The following is a 21,001-nucleotide window of genomic DNA, read 5'->3' on the forward strand; positions in this document are numbered from 1 at the left end:
GCCAACGAGCCACGCCTGTGAGACACCCTAAGAGGAAAGCCCAGCAAAAACAAGGACAGTAGGATCACATGCATGTAGAGGTGACCAAGTCGCGTCCAGGAGGAGCCGCTGTCCCCTGTGAACACGCACGTCTTGTCTTTGTGGGTCAAGGAGAAGCGTCTGGAGGGCTGGGCTGCACCGGCCTCAGAGAGCGGCAGAGGATAGGAGAGCCCAGAGACGCGTCTGACTCACTTTAAAACTTCTATGGTTTCTGCGATCGCAGACAGTCCACGCCACTTTATAGTTCTGGGGGGCAGGGGGCACTCAGAAGAATTGAGACTATAATAAAGAGACCTCAGAATCCACTCCTTCCACTGCCGGGACTTGCTGTGTACAAATTCTCATTATCTCCTAACCCTACGCCAACTTTCTAAAACTAAACTCTTATTTCATAAATAGCTGGTTGTTTGCTGTGATAATTGGTGGTCTCTGTCTTTCTAATGACCACTGTGTGTGCACAGTCTGTACTAAGCCTGGGACATAAAAGAAAGGACACAGCCAGATGTGTATCTGTACCAACAACAAACAGGAGGGTGACACGAAAAGGCACTTAACCGGAGCCTCTGTGGTGTCCCTTGTGAAATGAGGACAGACTGCCTGGGGGAGGGGGACACAAGGTACCATGAGGACCGCCAAGCTCCCTTTGGATGCTCACCAACGGAGATGGGACAATCACAATGTCAAGCCCTTGCTGGGTCTCAGAACTCCTCCAAGAGCCACTGAAATCTTGCCCCATAGTAACTTATTTCATCAGCACCCCTCCCTGGTGATCCTGGGGCTGCCCTTCTCATCTTCGACATTAGGACGAAGTCTAGAGGAGCACCTGCCGGCAGCTGCACATGTGAAGCACAGGTGAGCTGGAGCTGAACCCAGCGGCTGGCTGGCCTTGGACACCACCCTGTCCACAGGGAAGGAACCCAAGGAAGAAGTTCTTCCACCTCAGCATCTCTGGGGAACCTGTCACCGAATAACCACACTGGCCACAAAAGCCTCCCATGGGAGTCCCTATTCTCAGCCCCTGTCTCCAGACTTTCCAAGGGGAACATATGCGTGGGCCCCAACTCAGTCCACAGGTGACATTCCAGATGCTCCACCTCCCCCTGTAGGCCCATCAAGTCACACTCGGTCAAGGGGACTCAGCAGCAGGAGCGCGTCTCCTCCCATCCCCGTGAGTCCCTCCAGTACCCAAACCAAGTCTATACACAGGAAGCGACGGCCCTCCACCAGACCAACAGGACGGGGAAACGTCCCAGCCTGCACCCGTCTGAGACCTCCTCCCTTACTAGGTCATGGCAGGAGTAGGAGCCCCAAGGAACGGTGCATGACAGACAGCCTCTCGTTTACCAAGGACAGAGTGAAGGAACCCACACTGGGCTCCAGTCGTGGGAACCCATGACCAGCTTACTGAGCACAGAGGCAACCCGTGGTCACAGAACAGTCACTCACCAATCTCCAGAAACCAGAGACAGTTAGCAACACGGGCACCACCCCTGCAGTCCTCTAGGCCACGATGCCAGTCCAGTTCCCTTAAAACTCCCAGAGATCTCAAGCTGGGTCTCTGCTACGAGGGTGGTCGCCAACGGGAAACCACCAACAATCCGCCTGCGCTTTCACGTCCAGCCCACTGCCCTTTTATTCCTTTGATAAGGCCAGGGCATCCCCGCTGTCTGGTGAGGTGCATGGTGGGGGGAGTCGGGGGCAAGTGTCCACTTGTAATGCTCTGGTTTTGCTTCTGAACTCTTCACGAGTGGAGCCTGGCTGCCTTGTGCCAGCAGTGTCTTCCATGATCACTGCCAAACTTCAGGGATGGAGGGAGGAAGAACTGTGTTCTGTGATGAATATGCTCATCCCTGTTAGGACCTAAGCAAAAATGCTATATTAAATGCCCTCAAAATCCCCGCAGGGGTTAACAAGAGCCGCTGACACTGTAGAGCGCTTACCTCTCCCTGCAACCTTAGTGACTAAAGGGTCACTCACAGCCCATACCCCAAGAGATACAGAAACCAGCACTGTATTTATTTATAGTTTCCCTTCTGAAAAATCCTTTTTATCACCCTTCAAAATAAGCCATTTTCATGCAAGTCCAGGGAGCCCGCCAGCTGTGAGCTGCCCACACAGAATCCCACAGGAGGGGCCCCTCGGAGAGTTTGGGAAGCTCCGTGAGGCCAACCATCCTGAGCTTAGGGATTCAGGTTTTAAAGTTTCCATCAGCCAAGGCGATTAGAAAACATGTCGGGAAATTTCTACTAAAGTCCTTCTCTTGGGTCTTTCGGTTATATGAAGATTTACATTGTGCTCAGCTCACCGTCCTCTCCATGGGGACCTCCATCCACTCTCAGCGGAGGACACGTATCTCCAACCCCTTGGCAGACACACAGCAGGCCTTGGCCATGATCTCGATCATCCAGTCTCTCCGGGTGCCGTCTAGGAACAGGAGGCCCTGAAGACCCTTCCTGAGGCCTTTGATTAACTCTGTTCTTTGCATTTCCCCCTACAGAAGCCCTCTGAACGTTCTGTGTGGTTTATGGCTTCCCTGAGAACTCGGTTTAATGAAGCGTCGGTGGCAAAGGAATCATTTCCTGGAACGTATACGAAAATTCCATCGCGACAAGAGTGGCTGAATGTCCATGGAAGAAATCTGGGTGCTGCCACAGAGATGGGCACTGGCGCCCTCAGGACTGAGTCTATGTCCTCACAACTGTCCTTACACAGGCAAGACAAAGGTCACTGAGGAAGAAGGAGATCAAGGTGGCCAACGTTAAATTATTTTCCAAATATGGTGGCAAAGCTCCCAGCTCCGTGGGCACCAAGCACAAGTGCCAAAGGAAACCCACACTCTCGTCTCTCAACGAGCAAGTGAACCAGAAATAACACAATTTCCCAAAGCCTATGGCTGGACAGGACTAAGAAAAATGTTTGCTTAAAAGATAAAGACTGGAATTCATAAATGTGGCAGGCTTTCTTGTAAAAATTTAGTTTATAAGTCCCCGAAAATGAACTTCTGATTTTCTTGCGATGCCATTTATCTTTTTTATTTTCAAAGCAAAATCAGGGCTTTCTCTGGCAAGGCCGTTCTCTCCCGTGTTTCCAAATAAAGGCACTCTCTGTTCCTGAATTCCTCCTGGCGCTGGCGAGAGAGCTATTTTAACCTGCTGCTATTCCTGTACGGACAGCTGGCAGATTCCACCTGTCTGCGGGAGGTGTTGTCAACGTATCGGATGTCCCCCAGACCTCATGACACAGTGTCACCTGCCTTGAAAGCTTCTAATGTTAGCCTGCCTGCTGTTTTACCCTCAGAAGTTGATCATGTGACTTAGAAATCTATTCTGGGGTCAGGCAGCGACTCTACCAATGGGACCCTGCACCAGGCACGTTGCTAGGCTTGGGGGACTGGGGATGCACCGAGCTCAGCCGCTGTGTCCTGCTGCCTGCAACATACACCCAGGCAGGCTCTGGTCCTTCCCTACTAAACTGCATACTTGTGAGTGACCTCACTGGAGAGTCCAACTGATGGTGGACTCAGAGGTCTGTGTGTAACTCGCAAACTTCTAGACAGCACCTGGAACACGCTCACAGCATGTGCCACGGAAAACACCCACATCAAACCTCAGGCTGGTCCAGATCTCCTTAATGAGGGTGGATGCTACGTTGCACACCAAAGATCCACATGCACCAGGTGCAGGGGCACACTCCTGTAACCCCAGAGGCTCGGGAAGCTGAGGCAGGAGGATCATGAGTTCAAAGCCAGCCTCAGCAAAAGTGAGGTGCTAAGTAACTCAGTGAGACACTGTCTCTAAATAAAATACAAAACAGGGCTGTGGATGTGGCTTAGTGATCGAGTGTCCTGGAGTTCAATTGCTGGTTCTCCCCTTCCCCCGAAAAGAAAAAACCCAAAACCTCCACACTCAAACCACCTGGACTTCCCAAGGCTGGGCATGGCTCCCTCTGTGGTAAGGACACCATGATGCCACTGCCCAATGTCCGACACCATCATCCATTGGAGGCATGGAGTACCCATGAACTTGGCTTTAGGCAGGAAGTGCGTGAGTCCAAGGCTGACAGGTAGGGGAACTTGTTTTTGGCAAACACGTCATAGATCCTCATATCCAATCTGAAGGCATTCTCTTGGCAAGGGCTGAGACTCCAAGTTGCTTTAAGCAGATGGGACAGACTCCAGGGTACAGCATCAGAAAAAGGCATGGGCTGGCGCCCTGGACTGTAGCTCTGGGTTCCAAAGCAGAACGTTTTCAAACCGTGGGCCACTGCAGTCAACTTAGTAGGTGGCCAAGAACGTTAAAAGAAACAGGATAAAAGAGCACTATCAGATTGCACTGAAAGGAGTAAGGATAAATCTCTCATGAAACTTTTTCCCATTTTTATACACGTACAAAAGACCCACTCCATCTGTGAGTGCCACATTGGGTCACATAAAAAACGTATTTCCTGCTGTCCGTCAACACCCCAAGGTCTGCAAAACGCTCTGTTGGAGAGCAGTCTAGCCTGAGAAGCCTGTCCTGGCTTTGGGCTGTGTCCGCTAGAGAATGTATGTGGTCCATACCTACAACAGGAATGCAGACAGATGGCCTAGTTTTCCCAAAAGCCATTAAAAACAAAACAAAACAAAAAACAAAACTTTGTTGATGAAAGAGGAATTTCCCCATTTCTGGCCTTGACACTGACATTTAGCTTTTGGCCTCTGAAATCCTTAGACAGTGATGGGATTCTTTCTCTCTGCAGTGGATTCCTATTTCCAAATGTTCCTGGTTCCTACACCAAGCAAACCATTTAGCTCAGAACAGAGCATGGAGTGACAACCAGGCTGGAGTTGGGGAGCATCTTTTGGGGAACACTTGCATTACTCTAGGTGTCTCCCAGGGACGTCATTTCAGGTGGCTCTGGGCTGGGCTGTGAGGACCCTTGGGAGGCATAATAAGAAGGTCATTTCACTGTCTGTCAAATCAGCTGGCTGTATCTGCTGAACGGATTCCATGTGAGGTTAAGTGCTCACAGCACCATTTTTAAAAACTGAAGTTTAAGTGTAACACACCTTCAGAAAACGCAACCCCAATGGACATTGCCATGGCTTTCCACAGTGGAACACACTCAAAGCTTTTCCCAGATGGAAAACAGAATTGGACCCTCATCCCAAACGCTGCCCCGGGCTACTCCCAGTCACCATCCCAACTTCTAAACAACAAGGAATAACTTTTGCTCTTAAAAGAAAGCAGAGCTCAAGGATCACAGTTCTCAGCAAGCAAAGCATTGAATTGAAATCTACTGTTTTCCTTGTAACTATTTTTACAATTATCCTCTATTAACAGCATGTGCAAATGGCTTCCCACCTACACTGACAAATTCCATTTCCACTAACCCTTTAAAATAAATTTAAGTTAACATTGCTTAAAGGAAAATGTCAAGTGTTTAGCTAAACAGGTGGTGCATATATGGCAAAAAATGACCAGGTGATGAAGGATTACTGTTCCATAGGAAATGCTAGCTAGCTCGACTGGCTACCTCTCAATCTGGGAATACTCCCTGGATGAAAGGGTTGTTTTTTTGTCCCCTTGCCCCATGACACAGAAGGACTAATTTCCTCTCTTGCATAATTTTTCCCCCTGTGCTTGGGATCAAGCCCAGGGCCTCCCACCAGCTAGACAAGTTCTCTCTATGGCTGAGCTGCATGAGCGACCCTCCTGTGCAATCTTTGGCAGTGTAATGGTGGGTTCTCTCAGGAGACCGTGTGACGGTATTTTCATATACTTCTGGCTTGTATTTCTTACATGCATCACACTCATCAAGCCTGGAAAGAGACAATTCAGAATGAAAAGAGGCCCACCTGATGTCTCTCTCCTGTTGAATCTTTGCCAAGTTCTAAAAGCTCTCTGAGATCTGGGATCCTTTTATAATAAAGGTCACGAACAGCTCAAATAATTGAATGCCTTAAAATTGTAACTGTGTAACCAAACACAACCTCCTTCCATCCTCTTCTCTCTCCATCAGGGTAATTCCCTTTATATTGTGCTAAGCTCAAAATCCAATGGAGGAGACCTTCTGCATCTCACTTGAGTGGCTTCATGTACCAGGCAAAGGAACCTGAGCTTACCTAGGATGTGCATCCCAGGTAACTAAACCTGGATGTCAAAAAAAAAAAAAAAAAAAGACTCCCTTGCCGCCTCCTTAGGTTGTACTACCTGCCCCAAAGACTCTTCTTTCATTTCTTATAAACAGTAGACCATGTTCAAAGCAGCTTGAAACTTCATACAATTTGTCTGGGGCTCTAGTAATTTGTCTGAGTCTCATACATAACAAAGGTTAAATGGCACAAGCTGACCTGCTGTCAAAATAGTGCTTACGTGCCCAGGCACACACGTCCCTCCAGATTCTATACAGATCCCTTTATACATGTACATCGGGACAAGCCCTTTAGCTCAAAGTAATTGGAGAAATCATTTTTGTCAAAACACAGTCCATTAAGACTGGCCTATGAATACTAAGGAGCAGCAGGACTGATGTGGATATGAAATATGAAGGTCAAGATGAGGTTTCTCTGAATGTAGCTTCATCAAGCTCAGAATCCAGCATCCTTGCTCTCTGCGATCGGATCTCTCTACAATTTAACACAAAGGGGACAGGTCCTCCAGGCACCAAGACTGGGGCTAGGGCATTTGAGTGGAGACACTGTAACCTATACAACGTTGTTACCATATCATTAGTCCTCGAAAAGGAAGGGAAGCCAGACACAGTAGCGCAAGCCTGTCATCCTAGCAGCTCAGGAGGCTGAGGCAGGAGGATTGCAAGTTCAAAGTCAGCAACTTAGCAAGATTCTGTCTCAAAAACATCAAAAAGGCTGGGGGTGTGGCTCAGTGATTAAGTGCCCCTGGGTTCAATCCCCAGAACCAACCCCCCCAAAAAAGGAAAGGGAAAAGCAAAGACTTTTTATTCTAGTTCTCCAACTTATCTTTATACAACAACCAAAAATTAAGATGTTGCTCGACTGAGAATATTAATTTCAAGATTTCAATAAAAATAAGGAAAAAAATTCTTTGCTCCATTTCTTCCCTTCTACATTTCTTTGAACCTCAGATTCTAGTCCCAGTGTCTATGTTATGTTTATATCATCTTATAAGCAAACAGGACTCAAGATATTTTGAAGAATGACACAAAGCATCAGAAATCTAATAATAATCCTGCAACAAAATCTTGCTTAATCCTGAGGTACTCCCAAGTCATTTAAGCTAAAGTTTCAAAGAAGTAATGGGAATATTATGTGTTCCACATGCAGTTTCCATGCCCCACCGTACTCCACCGTACTCCAACATGGAGGCCGCTCTGTCCATTGCTAAATGATCTAACTGATAATTTTTGTCAGGATAATGCTCAGTAGAAGTGCTTCTATTTTCCTCTTTATCGTAGTTTTCAATTTTTCTACGTTGCTGTAATTACATCATTGCAAACGTATGAAAGTGTTACCCTAAAAGGAAATTCAATGAAACTCACAACCTTAAGGAACGACTTTCTTCAAGGAACACCAGTTCTTCACAATGTGAAGAACATCTCAATATTCCTTGGAGTCCATGTGACAAGGGGAACCCTAATCTGTTCTGGCACTTTAAAAATAGCTGATATTGAACACACACTTGTTGGGCTTTATTTTTAGAAGGCTTAAGTCAGCACACATGCAATCAATTACCATGCTGTTCACACCAGGACGTAAATTCAGAATTACTCCTGATTGATCAATTATCATGATTTATATGGCCTCAGGAAGCGGCAGCCCTCACCCGGTCCAGATTCAAAGGGTCACTAATTTCAAAAAGAAGCCTCAAAACAAATTAAAATGGTCTGTTCGCAACTGTAATTTCAGTTTTATGGAACCACGCCACCACGTGAGAATCTAAGTGAGGGCTCCCTGGAAGACCTCCAAGACCAAGCCCCCAGAGACCTGCAGGAACAAGGGACACAGCTCCTCCCCTGTGGGCAATTTTCCTGGGGCCAAATTTACAGTATCCAGAGGCTTGCAACATTTCATGATGGCAACTCTGTGGGACAGACAACACGGCCCAGGTTTGCAGAAGAAAGCAACACTCAGAGAAGCTTTCCCAAGGTCACGGAGCCAGCAATGTCAGATGCAAGTTTCTAAAGCCGTCTATTCCAGAGTCCAGGCGGCTTAACCACTGGAGATGCCAAGTGCCCTGCAAATTAACCTGGTGTCAGTCATCTCCTTTGGCTGGAGGGAGAAGTCAATGCACATCCCAAAGGTGGTGTGCACTTGCCCTTGGTTGTTTTTCCACTGTTATCCTAAGAACTCTGGAATCGTGAAGATTTTGTAACAAGTTATGACAAGGGATAGCTCTAAATGATTCATTTCTCTGTATTTTTAAATCAACGCCTAATCATTTTGGGGACACACAGGTTGCATGTACCTGGCTAATGAGTTCTCACATCAACATGTCTGAAAACACACATTTCGTAGCAAAGATTGTTCTATGAGACAGGAGGATTGTGAGTTCAAAGCCAACCTCAGCAATAGCAAGGCCCTAAGCAACTCAGTGAGACCCTGTCTCTAAATAAAAGACAAAATAGGGCTGGGGAGGTGGCTCAGGGGTCGAGTGCCCCCCAAGTTCAATCCCTGGTACCCCCCAAAAAATAATAAAATTAAAAATAAAAGAGCAAAAACACTATCTTCTGATTAACAATCAATACCATCAATTTTTCCCACACCAGCATTCTGCCAAATATTAAAATTTTAAAAATGAAGACATTTAGCTTATTTTAAAAATTGACTGGAATTTTTCCTTTGGAGGGCAGAGGTACGGTCACAAAAGGAAACTCCCTGAGGGGTTTGGTCCTCCTGATTCCTTCGAGCTGTCAAATACCCATCAGCAGTGAAAGAAATGAAGAGAATCCAGAGTGGCAGCGGGCAGCGGGATGCAGGTGGGACCCAGACTCCATGCTGTTCCACGTACTGCCAGGAAGACACAAGCCGGAAGAAGTCGGAGGTCTCTGCGCTAAACCACACCAGCCGCCTGCTCTGTGGCTGAGAGAGGACGTTTAACCCTCATTAGAGGCCATCCTAGGGCTGCAGCTGCCCAGCCTGGGGCACATGCTCTGAGCGCCCAGGGAAAGTGGCATCACTGCCAATCAGAGCTTTTGGCGGCTCCTCTGCCCTTGAGCCTTCCCCTCTGCAATTCCCAGCCCCAATTCTGACTGCCGGCACTCCCTGCCCTCCCCCCTCACAGCATCCTCATCTAGAATGCACCGTGCGCAAGGCCCCCCAGCCCTCTCCCACAAAAACTGACTTGACACGCACTTCACAGCATCAGTGGCGCACGCACTTCACAGCATCAGTGGCGTCAGGCCACCCCCAACACACCTTCCAAATGTGATAAAAGGCACCTGGCTCTGTCTTAAAGCACCACTCAAGAAACTCAACGAGACACCAGTCACTTCTGAGGTATTCTCTATTTTAAAATGCTTTCTTAATGAACTCCTGTGAAGGAACGGTCACAAGGGTACATGTGAGACTTCTCTGCAGTTAGCGCTCCTGCTGAAGCACCCTGTGTGGACACCATGGAAACTCTAGTAGGCAGGAATGGGAGGTGCTCTGCTGGAGAGAGGCTGTGGACGTGGCATCTCATAAGAGACAGACACCCAGACACTTCTGCACCAGTGCCCAGGCCATGAGCTGCAGCTCCCTGGAAAATAGGCTTACTGCAGAACAGGGGCAGGAAAAAACCTCTGAAAAATTCAATCACAGGGTTGTTTGCCAAAAGATCTGGCTGCAGTCTAAAAACACCAGAGGCACCATGTCACAGACCTGTGATCCTAGCTACTTAGGGAGGCTGGGGCAGGAGGAACCCAAGTTCAAGGCCAACCGGGGCAACTCGGTGAGACCCTGCCTCAACATAAAGGATAGCATGGGCTGAGGCAGAGCTCAGGGGTAAAGCACCCTGGGTTCAATCCCCAGCACTGCTGAGTAAATAAAATAATCAGAGGCACAGAAGACGAAACTGAGAATCGTTCTAAGGAAAAGACCAAAGAAACATGAAAGATGAATAAAAGTCATGACAATGGATTTTCTTTTGCCTTAAAGGACATTATGGGGACTACTGGTGAATTATGAATACATTCTGTAGATTAGGTAACAGTGCTAATTAAGCACCATTAATTTCCTGGCTTAGATAACTCTCCTGTGCTTATGCAGGATAACACTCTGTTTCTTTTTAAAAAAAAAAAAAATGGAGGGGGAGTAGATAGAGAAGGATAAACAGAGTAGATGCTAATATCTGGGTCAAGAGTGGACCAGCATCCATGCCTGTGGGAAGTTATGTCAAAATAAAATTAAAGGAAAAAGCGTGGCCCTTCCATCTTTAAATAAAACGCCCGCCCGGTTCCCTCACATGCCACTCTGCAGCGGACCTGGGCTCGGGACATTACCCTCCCACCTAACAATAACAAGCGGGGGGCTGCAGGGGGGCTCAGTCTGCTAAAGGGAGCCTGGCTCTGGGAGGGAGGAGACGCTAATCCTTTCTCCTGGGCAGGGGACCTTGTTAGCAATGACAGACCAGCTCAAGACCAGCTCAACAAAGAGCATGCAGAAGAGAATGACTGTTGATAGCCCAGCCTCGGAGGTGCCAGGGCTTTGGTGACCAGATCCTTGGGTGTGTGAATCACAGTGCTTTGGAGATGAATGTGCATTTACAGAAGCTGGTAGGGGAACAGTTACTGGGAACTGGGGAAGTGGGGGCCGGGGGGCTTACATCTCACTTTCATTGTACCCAGAGAATCCAGTTCTCTGCCTCGAAGCAGAACAATACATCTGCTAAGGGGAGTCATTTAACACTAAGGGCAAGGAGCCCAACACAGGGAAAGCTCCCTTCTCCCCCTCACAACAGCCTTTTGAAGAACAGCAGAAAATGCAGTTGTGGATGGCAGCTCTGTATCCTTAAGAATCCCAACAGAGAGGGAGCACAAGGGCATGAACTTCCAGGCAGGCCACGCCAACAAAGACTGTGTGGCGAGAGAGCCGAGAGCGACATAGCGAGCATCATGTGCCTCCAGGTGAGGTTTCTGGTCTCTTGGAAAGTCTTGGCTTTCCTAGGGTGTTGCCAAGTGAGGTGGTCACGACACTCACAGCTCCCCATGGAAGTTAACTGCAGAGGCAGCCACTGAGTAAGTGCTGGACCAGCCGGCTGGACTGGCTGTGAGATGCCATGTTCCCGACGTGCCACCTCCCCAAAGGATTTCCCAGGGTAGTACTGACAGTGGAACATGACTGGCTAGAGTGGACAGCCGTGCCCCAGGGAAAGGCGTCACACTGGTGAGGAAATCTGCTTGGATGGATTAGCCATGCGTTGGGCACTGGGACGATTCCTCCAAAGTAAAGGTCTCAAACTTCTTGAAAGAATAGAAGCCCACTCCTGTAACTACTCTGCGGGGCACTGAGGGCTTTCACAGATAGTTCAGAAAGCAGGCTCAGAAGCAGAAAAACCACTGGGGCAGTTACCATTTCCCACGGGGTCTAAAGGACATTGTGGAGCCAGATACGGGGGCGAACACCTGTCATCCCAGGGACACCAGAGGCAGGAGCAGGAGGATGGCCAAGCTCAAGGCCAGCCTCCGAGAGTTCGAAGCCAACCTGGGCAGCTTAGTGACAGCCTGTCTCACAGTTTAAAAAAAAAAGAAAAAAAAGGTGTTGGGGGGAGGTGCTGTGGTGTAACTCAGTGGTAAACCACCCCTGGGTTCAATCTTCAGTATTGCAAAAAAGTAAAATAAACAAATAAAAGATACTGTAGAGAAACTAAGTTTCCAAATAGCCACTGAGTACCTGCAATCTGAAGCAGGGTCAGAAGCTGCGAAAAAGGCCTGGGGCAGCTAAGAGGTATGGGGGGACAGAGAAGACCCAGAACAGAGCCCCAAAGCAGACAGTAGGTGGGAACTTGCCATTTGTCAAGAGCCAGCTCTGAGGCAGGACGAGAGTCTGCCCACAGGACCAGGGCAGATGGGACACGAAGTGCCAGTGGCCAGCTCAGGCTCCCTGCGCCACGTGGCCTAGAGGGCACTTGATCCAAAGGGGCCTGGCACGCCCATCCCCAGATCTAGCACAGGCCAGCTCAGGGCTCCCTCCCAGGCCTCAGGAGTTCCCAGGTAGGGGCCCAGCAGTTGGCCATCATGCAGTCTCAGAAGACAGGAAGGGGACAGCTCTGTCCCGGCTGCTGCCTTGAGGTTTGGAGCTAGACAAATGTGTACCCCTGGTTCTCCTCACAGCCCTGTCAGTGGAAGCTTTGAAAATCTGGGGGAGGGGGGCTTTCCACCATCACAGTGATGGGTGGTGCAGGCACCAGAGGTGACAGAAGTCCTCACATGCACACAGACCCCTGCCATAAGGAATGGCTCCGTGTTCAGCACAAATTTCAAATCCCGGGAGACAGACCCGGCTCAGGGTCTGTCTCACACAACAGCATAAAGGGCTTTTCCCCAGTTGAAATACACAGAGATTGTACGCTCATGTTCAAAGCCAATTTTCCCACAACAGTCAAAGTGGAATCAACCCAAGTGCCCATCCATGAACGAACTGATAAGCAATATATATCCAGACACGGGAACATTACTCAGCCTTGAAGAAAAGGAAAGCCTGAGACACGCACCACAGAGGAACTTGGAGGACACAGCACCCAGTGAAATGAGCCAGACCCAAAACTGCCAATGTGGCCCGGTTCCAGGTACCTGTCAAACTGATGGGGACAGGTCGCCAGGAGCTGGCGGGGGGCGGGGGGGTGAGCCAAGTTAATATTTCCTGGGTGCATTGTTTCAACTGGGGAAGATGGAAGTGCTCTGGACGTGGATGGTGACGTTGGTTACACCACATCTGAAAGAACTTAATGCCAAGGAACTGTCACTTAAAAATGGTTAGAATATTGGGGCTGGGGATGTGGCTCAAGTGGTAGCGCGCTCGCCTGGCATGCGTGCAGCCCGGATTCAATCCTCAGCATCGCATACAAAGATGTTGTTGCCAAAAACTAAAAAATAAATATTAAAATTCTCTCTCTTTAAAAAAAAATGGTTAGAATAGCCAACTGCATATTATGTATATTTTATCAGAGAGAGAGAGAGAGAGAGAGAGAGAGAGAGAGAGAGAGAGGGAGAGAGTGAGTTCTAGAAATGTGGTTTCCCTATAAATCAAAAGAAGACTGTACTTGGTTGGGCAAGAACTCCACCGTGACCAGTTCACCACTGCGGAAACATGTGACCTGGGTGGCCACTCGGGGTGCCCGAGCTGCCAGCACCGCCCTCCCACACCCTGCAGCTGGCACCCCACCTTGTCCCCTCACAGAGACACAGCGTCTGTCAGTGTCCCAAGCCATGGTACCCAGAGCTGACACACTGACCCACTATCAGAAGCCATCTCCTTTTATTTTTCTACTACTTGGCAGTCGACATTTTTACATTTCTGTGTGTGTGTGTGTGTGTGTGTGTGTGTGTGTTATTTGTGAATGTTTTTTCATAATGGCTTTAGTGGCATTTTAAAATATTTGCTCTACAAAAACTGGGGTGGGGGTGGGTGTTGGGACTGGCTTTGATGTGGCTGAGGCCCCGTGTTCTGGTTCAGGAGACACAGCCCCGTCAGAGCACAGGACGACACCCATCTGCCTCTCTGGAGTTAATATAAGCAGGATCTTGCAAGAATTCACATTCTCACGGTGGAGATCTGGCAGCTCCCCTGAAGTATGTGGTAGAAAACAAGAGCACCTCCGACTCTTGTCAATGCTGAGCCCCCCCACCCACTCACCCACACTTCCTACACCCACTACACACACATACCAACACACACGTAAACCAATCGAATTCATGGCCCCTGGCATACACTCAGACACAGATGAGGTGAACCAAAGAACATATTTTCAGTCATGGGAATCACTGTATCCTGTCAAAAGAGATTAGAACTTGCCTGGGAAGGGCACGGTGTGTCAATTGCAATTACGCAGAGATCCTCTCTCTATTGTGAGCACCCCCCTTCCCATCTCAACACTGGAACATGATTAATATTTTACATACCGTCCAAGAGGGGAGTGTGACTTACCAGAAACCGTACTGAACATTTCAAATACAGATCATCCCTTTGCCAAGAGAAAATCCTGCCCAGCTGTAGTTTTCTCATTTGCAAAACACAAGAGCAATGACATTCCATTACTCAGAGAGACCGGCTGTTCCAGCAGACCCTTGGCAACAGAGGTTGCACTTATCTTTCTGAACCAGAGTCTCAGAAAATGCGTTCGCTCTCTGAAAGAGTCATTTGATGCATCTGAGTTCTTTAGAAACGGGCTCTTGCCCAAGCAAATTCCTGTTAGGGAAAATCCATTCCCCTGACCTGGGAAGGACAAAGAGTAACCCTCAAACTCGAGGCAAGAACAGTTCCAAGTTTAAGGACCCCAGTGACAGTCAACGGGCATGCAACAATATTCCCACTGTCCTTAAGACAAAATCAAGTACCCTTTGAATACCTAAGGGACAGCCTGCAGCCACCCGCTGGCAGGAGAGACCCTTGAGCCTCCATCATCCAGGTCCCTTTCCCTGTGTGGTGCTGAAGATATGAATCACCTCCACTCCCTGCACTGCACTTGGCAGAACGGGTCCAGAGTGTTCCGTCTTCTGGAAGTTCCTTTCCCCAGAGAAGCTCATGGCCACACGCCAGGCTGACGCAACCCCACTTATGGCTTAGCTCATGGTCAAGCTCCCACTCGGTCCAACCCCACATTTTGGAAGGAGCCACAAAAGCACTGAGGAAATGCAGACACTCCACAAACGTGTCTGGAACAACAGACGCCCACAGTCTCGGGGCTGTTCTCCTGGTTTCCTGTCTGATGCACTGTATCACGACCACGGCCCGTGGGCGAGTTTCTTGTGGGATCCAGGGTATCATCTTGGACACTCTTATTTGCTCTCTCCCTAATAGAAGGCCCAACATATTTAGCCGTGGGTGTACCCATTAAAAGAGAAATCAAAATGAAGCCAAACAACAACAACAAACAGCAAAAAAAATGTAGCCACGTACATCAAGTTTTGCAAATGGAGCCCAAAAGATGCAACGAGGGATGTTCTTCCTTCAGCAACCCAGAGCACCCCTGGGACATTGCCCACATCTATTCCAAAGGATGGCATGGGAGGGCCCAGAGAGCCACCTCCCCCAGCGCAGACCCAAGCCTGTGTGCCAAAGTCTGAAGTGCAAATGAAGGGAAACCTGGCGAGGATGGGAGGGGACCCTACCCTCACCACTCACCCCTGGGTGACCAGTGACAACAGGCAAACGGCAGAGAGGACAGCAACGAGGGTGCAAAAGCCACGGTACCCTGTGGGCTCCAGCTCCAGAGCCGACACCATCACATCCCAGTGACCAATCTGAGTGCGGCCACAAGGGTAGGTACAGCGGGGACCACCCATCCGGTCCCAACCAACATCCAGCTCTCCAACAGTTCTGCACAGAGCCCAAACAGAGCATACGAATCAGATGCAGGCATGCAGGGAAGGAGCGGGCCATGAACACACACTCACCATCTGCTTCTCTATATGCAACAACTTCACACCACAGCACTCAACGAGCCCCCTGCTCCGGCGCAACCCTCAGAGAAGCACACCTCCTGCCCAGGCGTCCGGCAGGCCTGAGGCCTCCCTCCCCGACCAAGCATCGCGCTGCGAGCCAGAATCAAAAGGCAAGGACGTTCGGCCTGTTCAAAGACGCTGGCCAGCATCACTTACCTCGATAATCCTGTCGTGAATCTGCAGGCCTCCTTCCTTGGCCGCCGGCCCGCTCTCCACTATTCTGGACACAAAGATTCCCTCGCTGGATGAGCCATCTTGATTGTCCTTTGGGTTAAGAAAGCAAAGACGTGAATATGAGGATGGAGGGTAAAAAAACCGCACACTCCTCGCTCATCAAAGTGGCAATCGGGTAAAAGCTGCTGGTTTCCCCTAATTGGTCTTAGACTAAAATATGCCCACACCCACGGTGAGCCATCTCAAGTACAGCAAAAATCCCGCCACTTCCAAACCAAAATCCTACTTCCCCATGGAGAGTCTTCTTCGTTTTATGCATGTTTTCCAAAATATTTTAATGCACCACCTTCTTAAATACTTGTTTGTCATGCATGCAACTGGGATTATGCAATTTCAATTTTTATGCCCTTCTCTCACTTAATTCTAGAATCTTGGAGCTCTTCCACCATCAATCACACGACCATGTCCGCCCTATTTTTTTCTTTTTTTTTTTGGTGGCACTGGAATTGAGTTGAGCTACACACACAGCCCCATCCCCACTCTGCTCTTTGAAGCAGCTGCAAGGTGCCCCAGAATCCAGAGCGATCCAGTTGTTAGGAGCGACAGTAAGAGTGCCAACCTAGATTCTAAAATCTAGTGCCAAACATCATTGCTAGTACAAACCGAGCAATGAAAATTGTTGGCTGAATGCGTGCAGTTGAGTGACATGGCTGAGCTGCCCTCCAGAGAGTGGTACTTTAAAAGGAGGCATAAGTTATTACTATTTTTCCACATCCTCACCAGTACCGAGTATCCCTGAGCTTGTCGAGATCTAATAACCTATTTGAGAAGACAGGTATCCGAGCTTCATTCTGATGTGCACCATGCCGCCCAATCCTGGGCGGTTCTCAGCTGCAGCTTCCTCGAATCCCTTTAGACCTTTGAGTGAAACCTCAGTACTGGAGCCTTCTGGGAAAGATGACACTGCTCAGATCCCCCTTCTGCTTACAGTCGAGTGGCTCCAACATGCTTTTAAAACCCTCCCAACTCGTTCTCCAACCCCCTTCCAAACAGCACGGCAATGAATTCCCTCCAAGTGTGTGGATTACATTTCTAGTGATTAACAGATGGATTTATCAATTAAATGGTAGAAGCATGTATCGTTTCCAAACGAGATCATTTGAAAAGCAAGCTCAGGATGCTCTGCAGAAACTCCAACGTCTCTCATCACCGCACATTCCTTCCCACAACAGCATAAGAAGATCTATTTTATAATACTAACTCTGCATATAAATATATAAAAATGCCATGGTCCAAAAAATAACGATGAAAATACAACATTTTCCTTTTTAAACAGGAAAAAAAAAACTATATTCTAAAGAGGGGAAGAGATGATTATGTGGTTAAATCTACCCTTCAAATCCATCAGCAATAACCAAGGCTGGAAAAATACCTTCCTCAGTGCCCCCAAGCCCCCAACAACTCATGCACACAAGTATATGTGTTTTTTCTCTCTCTCTCAAATGTTATGATTCATCAGAAGAAACCCAAATCGCAACCTAAAATGAGCATTAAGTGCTCTTCCCAACATTCATCCCACATGACAAAGATACATTTCTAACTGCCATCTGGATTCCATCAACATTCTTTCAAGAGAAGGGCCACGGGATTACTGTGGGTGCTGTGTTGGATCAGCTATCCTGGAAGGCATTCTTCAAGCTGCACAGCGCTCTGCACGGCCCCGAGTGCTAACCCTCTACCATCTGAGTATCTACTGCCTCTCCCTCCCATGGCAGCCTAACTACTGCACTGGTCCCAACGCATCTGGGTTGCCCCTATATGCACATCTCAAATGGGAGACAGAGCTGCACAGCAACTTCTATTTACTGAGACACACTAGGAACCAGATATGCAGTGAGCCCTCTATGGGTGTCATTTAGTCTTCCCAATAACCACAGGCAGTAAATACCAGTACATCCACTCCACAGTTGAAAAACTCGAGACTCAGAGAGGCCAAGTTACTTATCCAAGGACACACAACTACAGAACAGCATAGCTTGGTTTCATACTGAGGCTAGAATAATTCTCTTGCACATGCCAGACTGAGAAAACTCAACATACACAGGCTTCAGAATTCCAACACTGCAGCGTGTGCAATATCCCCATACAGGAACCTGAACAGCCTATTGGACCACCAAGGATTTACGAAGATGGCTGTGTTCCCTAAAAGCTGATGTCGATATATCATATGAAAAGGAATCTTTTGTTTCCTTTGATGGAACCACTTTACATTTCTTGGCTGGAGAAGAACAGCAGACAGGGGAATGAAAATTTGGCTTTGGTGTGTTTTACAAAATGCCACGCTGCACACAATTATTCTAAGAGAGACTAGAAAGATCCAACCAAAATCAGAGAGTTGGAGCAAGCAAAACCAAGCACCAGAACCGAGGCTCCACAAAGCCCGTGGGGGAGGGGGGGAGCTGCTGAGGACTAGATACAAAAGGCACAGAATCGAAGAAAACCTGATCAGGTCCATTTTTGATAGATTTTTCTCTTCAAAGGACATGCCTTTATTTTTAGTTTGTTTGGCTCCTTGCCTAACACATTTTAAGTCAGAGCTATTTATCAAGTTGAACTAACAGGACTGGGGATCTGTTTTGCTGGCCTGGGTAAAAGAAAGATGAATGGGACTTCTCTCACCCCAGGTACTGGACATAGAACACCTGCCCAAGGCTTGTGCGAGGGGTCGATCCCCCAGGCTGCTGTCACTGTGTGGGGCTGAGAGAGTCTAGGACTAGCACCCTGGCAGGAGTGCTTGGGACACCTCTGTGTCTGAACTGCCCCCTGCTTCCGTTCCCAGCCACACGTGTGCATCATGGCTCATCTCGGCTCCTTACTAGGCACCCAACGGCCTGCTAGATTCTCCAGGCCCCAGCGTGGAATACATTTAGAGTTCAGTATGCTGTTTCTGTGAATCAGGACAAGCTCTTAAAACCATCACAGCAAACTCTCCTCTGGAGGGTAGACACGGAGTTCTTGCATAAGTGGAGTACATAAGTGGAGAACATTCAGGCAATCTATGAAATCAGGACTGGCTTATCCTTATGTCACCTTTTTATAGGAAAAAGAAAAGAATGCGAAATACGCCCTTTGTTAGGCACAAAGAAGAAAAGTATTCTTGGTGAAAAGGGGCTTGTCACTGGACCAGGCTCAGAAACCAGCCACCCTGCTGGGTGACATCAGTAAGCCCATCAGGTTTCTCAACAGCAGCTAACCCTGGACAGTCTGACCTCTGCGACCTGCGGACACCGCTCTGATGTGGCTAGAACCGAGGCAGAAAATGGTCCTCCTCATTTGGGCTCTTTTAGCTGCAAAAGACTTACACATCTAACAAGTGAAGTGACTCAGTTTATTGACATTGTCTCTTAAAACTGGTAAGATGGACGCACAAAGGAAGGAGGACAAAGTGTGGCAAAGGTGATTTTGGAAGAGTCGACTGTGGTCCCTGCTGGGTGGCCTGCAAGCTGTCACCTAAAGAATGTGGATCCAAGACCCCTGTCTGGATTCCTGGGGCCACCTGCTTGGACATAGGGACCCAGTGTGCTTCTTGGCCTTCCAAAGCTCGGGAGGGCTGATCCCTGGCTACAAGGACTAGACCAGACTGCACAAGGACACGCAGCCTGGAGGTTAGCCAATTGTAAAGAGTCAAAAGAAGAATATGCCAAGCTGCATGATTCTACGGTTTCTTTTTTTCTTCTTCTTTTTTAGGGGGAGGGGGATTGAGCTCAGGGGCACTCGACCACTGAGTCACATCCCCAGACCTATTTCCTGTTTTATTTAGAGACAGGGTCTCACCGAGTTGCTTAGGGCCTCGCTTTTGCTGAGGCTAGCTTTGATCTCATGATCCTCCTGCCTCAGCCTCCGGAGCTGTTGGGATGACACCGTACCTGGTACTCTGCAGTTTCTTAAGAGTACCACAGAGATAAGAGGGGAACACAGAACCTGTCTGCCTGTCCCTGGGGTTTGGCAAGGGGAAGGCCCTCTGCTCCTGCTCACCTTCCTACCTCTAACGCACCCTCAGTACTAACGCTGTGTCTACGACAGCTAATGTTCGTCATTTTAATGAGCACATCACTTCCAACTAAACTGCCATTTTTTAATAATAAAACCTTTTTTGTCTTTTGAAACTATAGCTTTGGCCAAAAGCTAAGTCTATTTAAGCATAAATCTCTTCATGTCACTCCCTGGATTGCGACTGCGGTTTGGACTGTTTGGACACCCGCTGCCTTAGCCAATTCAAGCCCCAGACCACGGGACTTACCAGGCCTTTGGGGATCAGGCCAGTTTCCTTCTCCAGGCCTCTTTCTGACGCTTCCTTGCCCAGCCTCACCCACTCCCCCCCAACTCCCTAACTCGCAGTACTCTCCCTGCTCTGGACCTCACGTGAGGTGCCAAGCCCCCACAGCAAGGCCGTTCGCCATTTTCAAGTTCAGTGGTCTTCAAAAATGGGTAGGTGAGCCACTCATGGAGGCACACCCCAGCAAGCCCAGGGGCTCAGGAGGCTGGGAAGGCGAATCACGAGTTCAAAGCCGGCCTCAGCAATTTAGTGAGGCTCTAAGCAACTCAGTGAGACCCTGTCCCTAAATAAAAAAATGAAAAGGGATGGGGATGTGGCTTCAGAGTCACATTTGACCTTGCTGTTTAGAATCCTCCCTTGTGCCTGCAATCCGTAGAGGAACCTAACACACTGGTTCAATAGTATAGATACATTTTCTAGCTAACTCAATATAATTGATTTATTTTATAGTTCACAGGGCTCAACTGTACCAAAGAATATGGTCCTCTGAGCCAGTGAACTCCTACGCATCCTTCAAAACTCAGCTGCAATGGATCCTCCCCAGGACACCTCCTTCTCTGGGGATAAGTGGCCCCCGGTTTGCCTAGTTAGTTCCAGCACAGATCCTACAGCAAGGACAGGGAAGTCTTCTGCCCCACCGAGGATGTGAGTCCCCATCTAGATGAGAGTTCTGTGAGAGCAGGGACTGCTCCCCATGGCCACAAGGCTGGCATCTTCTCATCCTTTAGGTTTCTGCCCACGATCTTTCCTAACCTAGCTGATGGTACGCCACCCTCCCAGCCCTCCTTACTGTTCTCTGGAAAAACTGACTGCACTGACCTGCTTCTTGCCTGGTACAAACACCATGCCCACAGG

The 21,001-nt window shown here is 48.6% G+C and overlaps 1 protein-coding gene across 2 annotated transcripts in view; it reads right to left on the reverse strand.

Moving 5' to 3' along the window:
- The window catches only part of Pdzrn3 (PDZ domain containing ring finger 3), a 199,310-nt gene that overhangs the window by 160,998 nt on the left and 17,311 nt on the right, over nt 1-21,001 (reverse strand). For both annotated transcript variants that reach the window (XM_026392660.2, XM_077793432.1), the window contains exon 3: nt 15,793-15,900. In XM_026392660.2, the coding sequence (XP_026248445.2) occupies nt 15,793-15,900 (108 nt within the window). The remainder of the gene's footprint in view (nt 1-15,792; nt 15,901-21,001) is intronic.

This window comes from Urocitellus parryii, chromosome 16 (genome assembly GCF_045843805.1).
Source record: "Urocitellus parryii isolate mUroPar1 chromosome 16, mUroPar1.hap1, whole genome shotgun sequence".
In the NCBI taxonomy this organism is placed as follows: domain Eukaryota; kingdom Metazoa; phylum Chordata; class Mammalia; order Rodentia; family Sciuridae; genus Urocitellus; species Urocitellus parryii.